Here is an 8,397-nt window from a genome sequence, read left to right as displayed (position 1 = left end):
TGGTTAAAAAAAATAAACGTGGCATTGCTATATTTGTTCATTATAGAGAAGTGCCAGGAGCTTATGCAGACAACTGTATAGACCACAGTAAATAGGAATTATATTTGCCCTGTGCTGCTTAGTACATGGAAGCATTATGAAAGCTTGATGTTGAGCTGTAATAATCTCATTTCAAATATTATTTTGTTATTAATATTGATATAACATGTTTTTTACAATGTTCCTTTTGCTTCCTCTCTCTAGTTGCCATTTTTTCCATAGTGGGTTGAGGGTGACGGAAGAAGAAAAGTTTTAAGGATTTTTTTGTTTGTTTGTTTAAAGGGTTATTCGTTTACGTGTGGAAATTTTTCATATGTAGGCCAGCTACGTTATGATTATATTTGTTTTATTTATATGAAATAAAGAAGCACAGACGATGGATATTTTTGAAGCATCAAATGCAGTGCTTGCTTCAGCACCCAGGTTTGGAAACATGAGTTTATGAGGCAAAATCATCAGAGTTTTTCTGGAACATAAGTTCATGACTGCCAGCTAGTCTTAGACTCTAAAGTAATGTCATTTATTTATAATTTGAACAATAATTCTTGTAGTGGTATTAAGTCACTAGCATAGCAGTTAGGAAACTGCTTTTACATTTATTTATGCTGGTCCTATAAATTGCTGGTACTACAAGAAGCGATGGCTGGAGTGCTGCTGATCTCAGTAAGTCGTGCACCAGGCTGCCGAGGCTCCTCGGCAGATTGGCAGGTGTTACCATGCCAGGAAAATTGTCACGTAAGATACCTTTCTCCATTTTGTAAATGCTGAGAAGTCTTGTCTTTTGTGCGTGTCTTTAAGCTCTTATGTTTAGCAAGCTATAGGCAGAGCTGTCTTTTTAAATCCCATACTTCCTCCACCTTATTTTGGTGTCAGACCATGTTTCTGTGCGTGCTGGGCACTGAGAAGCTCTGAAAAGCTAATGGATGTCTGATTAGAGATTATATCGTCATGAATTTGTGCCTCCATCTCATCGGACTCAGACTGACATCAAGATGATTTGTTGCCCAGAGAGCTTCATGTCATGAATTAGTTAATAAGAGCAATGTGCTAGAAGCTCACTACTGGCTTTAAGGACACATTCTGTAGAATAAATGCACAGGTATTGGCATGCTAAATGAGCAAGGCTTTCATACTATTTGTGTGACATAAAGCAAAGTGTTACATAAAGTTGAAGCTAGCATGTGCTTGTTGCTTGGATTGGTGTGGAAATATGTGTGGGTTTGGCAGAATATAGGCTATATTGCTAATCTTATAACACGTTCTTTAGGGTGAGGAAGCAAAAAACATTCCTGGTGAATCTGTAACAGAGGAACAGTTTACCGACGAAGAAGGCAACGTCATCACGAGAAAAGTAATCATGAATTACATCACTGCTCTGAGTCTTTGCATTCAAGTAACTTTTTAACATAATTTCTCCCTTTAGAATCTAGGAAAAAAAAAAAATCGATACTTTTCGTGTATTGCTTCCCACAGATCACCCGGAAGGTAGTAAGACGCATTGTTATCCCCCATGAGAGGAAAGTTGGTAAAATGGTAATGGAACGGGGACTACCAGGAAATAACAGTAGACACGGAGGGTTGTGTTGACTGCTAGAAAGCGCTGCTAAAGGGCTGGAGGTTTGCATTTAACAAAAAGCCTTGGCAAAGTGCAGTGCTTGCGGTTATTGACAATTTGTGCGTTTGGGTAACGGGGAAGGGGTCTCTGTGCTGTGTGCGGACAGGGGCTGTGTCAAGGTGGCCCGGCTGAATTCTGTTGGCATAGAAGCATTAAGGTCTGTTTCTGTATAACAGGCAACAGGCTTAAACCGTAGGTTTGGGGCCTGTTCTTTGCCATCAAGATGAGCCGCATCTGTGGGTTTGGTTAAGCCCTTGCAGAATTTGTGCCTTACACTCACCCGTAGGTGTAGCGTGTTGCTTTTTCACCAGCCCAAAGGAATGAGCTGCAGTCTGGTCCCCAGCGGCCTCTCGCTCACCTGCGTAATACCCCTGTGCTAGTGACTGAGGGTTTGCAGGATTCAGGGGGATGTGAACATACCCAAGCGATGGTATCCTTTACGAGCAAGCACCAAGACAGGATTTTGTCCCTGGCAATTAAAATCGGAAGCCCTCCTGCAGGGCCGGACTGTGCCCAGCTTCAGCACCCCCAAAAAGAAAGGAGGGCAGTGGGAAGGTCAGGCCTGTTGTGCCCCAGCACGCCCCAGCCCCTCTTGCAGGGGGTTCCGGGGGTATGGCAGGCATGGGCAGGCTTGTCCTCTGTCCCAAGGAGGCCTCAGGGGAATGGGCAGTACCTCTGGAGACAAATGGCTTCAGGGGAGCTCATGCCGTGTTCCCCAGCGCATGGCCCTGGGAGGTCTTTGCTCCAGTAAAGTTGTCATTGGGGTTAATGGAATTTTTGTCTGAGTGAAAACAGATTCAGAAAAAAAGATAGATAACAAATACTCTTTATCTGCTGGTAATTAAAAAAAAAAAAAAAACAAGAAAAAAAAGGGGGGAATGACAACACAGAAATAGGAGAGTTGAAACAAACATATTTCCATCCCCTCTTTCGTAGTCCTTTATCAGGGAAAAAATAAATCCTGCCCAGCAAAGGAGAAACATTTTCAATTTGCTGTACCAGATTAGATTAGTCGGAAACTACAAGTAGTTACAAATACATCAATGCAGATCACCCGAGGGGTAAATTCTGCCATTAACCACACATAAACAGATGCCTTTCTCTGATGTGAATGAGGCTTGTGATTACTGGAGTATTTATTTTTAGATGATTATTGAGCTACTTTTAATGAGCAAAGATGAACTTTTTTATTTTGGGGTTTGCTGTTTTAAAGACACTGAAACCTGCACTGCTTGCCACTGTCATTGGTTTTACTTCTGCGCTGCTTCGGTGGTGGTTTTTGCTGGCTTTCTTCTTCCTCCCTTTATTCCGTTACTAACCTGCTCACTTCAAAGCACAGACGTTGTGAAACATCATGACAGCAGCCATGGCCTATGCTGTTGGAAATGTCCGCCAATCCCAGCTGACCTGGGAGGCCGGTTGGGAAAGGTGATTTTCCTTGATGGTGGCGCTGAATCCCACTGCAGCTGATGGCAGGGCTCTGCCGAGGGCTCCAGTCGGGCGCTCCGGCCCAGGGGTCATGCTGAAATTGTAGACCTGTGTTTTCTACTTGAAGATGATATTTCAGGCCTGTGCTTTTGCAGCTCAGCAGAGTGGATAAATAGATTGTGTGTATCTTTGAAATGAAGTGTTAATGTGATTTAACTGCTTTTTACTTATCCTATTACAGCAAAATGTGGAGCCTGTTTTGGAAGCAGGTTTATAATTACAAGCACTCTCTGCAGACTATGTTAATGTTTATATTTTTCCTTTAAAGCAGGGAGAAGCTTACAAGGTTAAGACAAAGAAAGAAGTCAGACACGTGGAGAAGAAAAGTTACTCGTGAAAGCTGAAAGCCGACGACTGAACGGTCAGTGTGATCAAGTTTTTTCCATTGCTAAAGCCTTTTGCCAGCACAGTGCTGCGCAGCACGGGGGCTAGCACCTGGGCTGCGCAATGGCTTGCCTCTGCTACCTTGACATTGCTTTCGAGCTGCAAAGCTGAATAGATGGCCCTTGATCTTGTAAGCAGAAAATGATCTTGAGTTCATGTATAGAAACTCGGCTTTGCTTCTTGGAACATAAAGCAAAGCAATACTGAGGCATGTGTAAGATTTTGGGGAGTTTTACAAAGTCTAGTGTTTGTAATCCACGGCACTTTCTATTCCTAAAAGTCAATTTAAACACAAATAGTGAAGGAGCTGCACACAAGTAAATCTGCTGGGAGTGAAAGGCTTCTTCCACTGTCGGGCATGTGATCTGAGGGCAGTTATGCAAGTCAAAGTCCTTGCAAGAGCCAGTGAAGTGTCTCAATATTTGCCAACAAATAATCCTTACCAGCTGTTTCTTGTGAATTTTATTGATCCAGCCTTAATGATTGTAACAAAACAGCAGCTGACAGTACGAGGGCTACCCAAACTAAAGCCAAATGCACAGACCAAGACACCCTTGCAGCGGCTCTGTAATAGTGTGCCGGAGCACCGTGAAGCCAGAGGCTGCTTTGTCTCGATCACATAGCTACAGTCACACAGCAAATGTGCCTGTAAATATGGGAGGAGTCAGTCTGTGTCTATCAATGCTGGTCAGTCAGTCAGGGCTTCAACTGCGTATGTTTACCACGTTCATGTCTTTTTTCTACTCAGAACTTTTCTCAGCTTTGGTGGGTTTTAGGAATTGGGCAGAGGAAAAGTTTATGAAGTGCAAGTCTATATGTTATCCTTTTCCTATACATCTGGTATAGGATTGACTGTAGGATTTAAGAACAGGATAAACAGGACTTGGAAAACATACCAGATGGTGATGTGGAAGTGAAGGATAAAAGAAGAGTCTCTCCTCAGTCACTAGTCCCTTCTGACTGCTGTAATGTAAGGCAGCCCCTAAAGCCACCTGGCCATACGGGCTTTCTGTACGTGTGAGTAATGCCATTTGAGACCAGCGGCACTCAGTGTGTGGGATCTAGCTGAGGGCTTTATGGGATCAAGCCCTAAGGAGAGAGCTCTGCGAGGCGACTGGCGTGCTTTCAGCATATGGTAAGCACCTACTGCGTCCACCTAGCATGACCGCTGAATTCCTGCTTTTATTGAGAGCCCTCCCATGTGTGCTAATAGAATAATACTGCTTCATGTGGCTTGCTGCTGAACATACTCATAAAATATTTAATGTTTTGAAAAGGGAGGTGATTCTTTTGACACGCCTTTCTCCTTCATGGAGCTCAAGGATACGGGAGGAAAGCAAGCCAAAGGGATGGCGCTGCTTATATGAAATTGTGTCCCAAGTTGGCTCTCATGCTTCTCCACTGTCCATCTGCAGGGGGAAACCAGTGGAAATTTGTGAATTCAAAGGCACTGAAGGCAAGATGGGGCACTGAACCCCACAAGCAGTGCAGATAAAGAGCCTGCTGGCATACAAGTGTCAGGCAACACACATTGGGGATAAGGGAGAAGCATTTTGGTTTACAATAAAATGGCATTAATAAGGCAGTCCTTGCCTAATGTATGAAATGTATTCTGACCTTCAGAAAGCCAGAGTCTGAGTTCCTCAGAATCAGATTTGCTCCCATGACTGCTGATGCATTTCTCCTGTGATTTCCAGTAGGCAACTCCTCTGTGCTAGAGCCCCTGAGGAACTCGGAGAGTCTTCCTTAGATAATAAACCTTTGCTCGGGGGGAACTTTGTCCCGTAAAATGAATCTCTGTGGTCCAAACTTTGATATGATAAACATGACCAAATGTGCCTTAAGTAATTGTAAGCCCAGTCAAGAGTCTATTGAAAACATTTTATTTGAATGCAGAAGTGGATGTATTTGCACGGAGAGGGGATTCTGATGGAAAACCGGTTTGTTCCTTGATCACAAAAGACAAAAAAATCCTGTTTGGGAGGCAGAGGTGTTGCTTTTCCTTTGAATGTTTGAAAAAAATCACAATGTTAGCTAGATTTTACTGTACAAATGTCTTTGTCACCATTGCAAATAAACCTGTTGTGAAATACAGGTTGAAAGGAAAAGCCAAGAACTTTTGCGTGCAGTTCTGCAGGACAGCACTGTTCGAGCCGGTGTGACTGCTACAATGTGAATAGCAGCTTTTAGCAGAGGACAGATTTATGACAACTGTAGATGTGGGCAAGGACAGATTGTTTTAGCGTAGAAGGAGAGCGCGAGCACTCCTGGGGAATGCGCGTGGACCTGTGACCTGATTAGTAAACAGGCATGTCCATGCCAGCCTGAATCCCGCAGGCGCTGTGCAAGCCGCGCTTCCAAACAGGCTCCCCGGCGCCCAGGTGCTTGGTAACCCGCAGGTCTTCCAGCTCCTGTTCGCCGGTGTGTTTGTATTTCTGCTTCCTGCCTCCTTGCTGCAAGACATCGCTGTTGTACAACAGATGTAACAAGCTTGCTGTCCTTACGCGCATGGCTGCATGACTGGTTTTGGATGGGTGAGAGAGCAGGAGCTGGACCCCCTGTCTCTTCAGTGCCACTCACACGAGCCAGGCGGGAGATGGATGGGGCTGCTCCTCTTCCTCGCTTTGTCCTTCGCCAAGTCTCCTAAAGGCTGGACTCTGCATTCCTGGCTCTCCCGGTCACGTTTCCCGGGGGACTGGCAGAGGTAGATGTGCAAGGAGTGCAGGTTTTCCACCACTATGGGGATGCTTGCAAACAATAAACGAAAATGTGCTCTGAAAGCTGCAGTGCTCTCATTCTGGAGATGATGCCGTTTCTTCTGCTGTGGAGAGGACCTGTTCCTTGTCATCATCGGATCTGACGAGCTGGTACTTTGTCTGGGGTGATGAAATGCAGCGTGTTGCAAACGTATTTGTAAATCAGCCCATGAGCAACGTGGACATCTGCAGCTGCGTTTTCTCCTCATGCTGGGAGCTCAGCTAACGTCATTACCTACCTAGAAAATGTGCAGAATTCCATAATGCCAGTTAGAACTTTTCTGTTTATTTGGGGAAAGGCACGAAATGGATTCTAACGAGATATACTGAAATGATTTGTGCTGTTTTTTCTTTCCTTAGGACTGTGTGCTTTTACTGCCAGTATTCTAGAGGGACACTCACAGAAGAAAAATCAACAGGAATTAAACATTCACCTATAAAAGTGTGCGTGTGTTTGCTGCTTCCACACATTAACCGCATGGTTTTTATGCAAAAACAAACACAAAAAAAAACCAAACAAAAAAAATTAATTTAGCATGAGCCAATTTACAGAGCATGGAAATTCACGTTCATTCACAGGATTGGAGGGTGCGCAGTTACCAATGCAGTGTATATACAAGATGCCATGCTGTTAACAGCTTCTTTCAAGCAGTTTGATGTCATCTCAAAAGAAATAAATTCCTGTGGCCAGAGGGGATGTACGAAGACAAAATGGTTAAACCATGGAAAGACAGTAAAATTACTAAAATCCACAACAGCTCGCCTTATTTTTCTTGGACCCAAACTGTCAGGGTATAAAACACTATTTGTTTCTTTTTTAAACATCAGTAGTTTTGCTGTAAATAAATAACACTGTATAAATTCTAACAAAATAGAATAAATGTTGATAAGGCACTGCCTTTTCGATCACAAACAGAATATTGCAAATGGATTGAGCAGGCTAGGTGTCTCAAATGGCTGCACCTACAGGGATATTCTGGGTGTATCTTCACAGATTCTTGTATATTAGCAATTATAATGTTTGTATATGCAAAAACGCTAGCTTGATTTTAAAAAAATCTTTAAAATCTGCTGCAAATCTAAATGATTCCCAAAATGAGGAATTCTGTAGTTCTGTGAAAATTTTTCTTCAGAGTACTAATATTTTGATGCATGTGTTTCACCTTATTTTGATTAAATCTTTTCCAGTTTTGCAAACACTATACCGCAACATGAAAAATAAGATTTTATCTGTAAACACAAAGCCCTTCATCTAATATTTGTTGCTGTTGCCAATTTTTCAATGAAATGACCTAAAACCCATAACATATACAGTAGTTGCATTATGGGGAGGGGGGTGCTATCTGTTCTCGCTTTATAACGGGGGTAATGCTTGCAGCTTTAGAAGTGGGTTGGTGCTCCAAGGAGCACAAGTTTGGGATATTTTTAAATGAACTGAAGAGAAATTATTAGCTAATAGACTGGCAGCACGCTGTAAAATTATTACTGTATTGTGTACTGGCTATAAGATGTAGAATCTTTCAGTAAGCCAATCATCTGTAATCATCCTAGCAGTGTAATATTAGGTTGTTAAGGCTGCTGTGTTTTAAAGGGCATTTTTATTTGGGTTTTGGTGAAATACTTTAATTTGTTGATTATATTCATATGGAAACAGCATTCATTGATAATAGCTCTAATTACATATGTATGAAAACAACAAACACTGGATGATCTAGTTGATTATTTAAGCATAAAATAAATTGTGTTAAAACTCTTGGATAACGTGTATTTGGCAGTGTTCTTGTACCTTGTAGACATGTGGCTTCGCAAGGCCAGCCGTTAACCACCCCTGGCTTTTTGCTTCTTTTCCTCTCGGTTTCTTTTGCCTGATCCACCTCCTCGTCTTCCCAGTGTGACAGGCCATCACTTGGCAGGCTGTCTCAAGGTGGGGGGAACGGGAGGAAAACAGAGCAGCCAGCACGTCTTCAGCAAAGCCAAGGAAAGCCCACCTCCCTGGGATGTAGGAGACCTCCTCGGGCGTGGGGAAAGGACCTGTGCAACAGGGGTCTGCGCAGCCTCTTCTCCAACACATGTTAACTCTGGACCTCCTTTAATTTCTTTCGTCCCTGGAGAACC

The 8,397-nt window shown here is 43.1% G+C and overlaps 1 protein-coding gene across 1 annotated transcript in view; it reads left to right on the top strand.

The window, feature by feature from the left end:
• The window catches only part of ANK3 (ankyrin 3, node of Ranvier (ankyrin G)), a gene marked incomplete at its 5' end in the record, with an annotated part of 47,561 nt that extends 39,526 nt beyond the window's left edge, over positions 1 to 8,035 (top strand). The window contains 4 exons of the mRNA XM_009574806.1: positions 1,307 to 1,390; positions 1,513 to 1,572; positions 3,411 to 3,503; positions 6,643 to 8,035. Of these exons, the coding sequence (XP_009573101.1) occupies positions 1,307 to 1,390; positions 1,513 to 1,572; positions 3,411 to 3,479 (213 nt within the window). The remainder of the gene's footprint in view (positions 1 to 1,306; positions 1,391 to 1,512; positions 1,573 to 3,410; positions 3,504 to 6,642) is intronic.
• Between the last annotated feature and the right edge of the window lie 362 nt (positions 8,036 to 8,397).

This window comes from Fulmarus glacialis, unplaced genomic scaffold, assembly GCF_000690835.1.
Source record: "Fulmarus glacialis isolate BGI_N327 unplaced genomic scaffold, ASM69083v1 scaffold23823, whole genome shotgun sequence".
Lineage (NCBI taxonomy): Eukaryota > Metazoa > Chordata > Aves > Procellariiformes > Procellariidae > Fulmarus > Fulmarus glacialis.
Note: the sequence above shows the minus strand (reverse complement) of the source record. Positions and strands in the feature narration are given on the sequence as shown.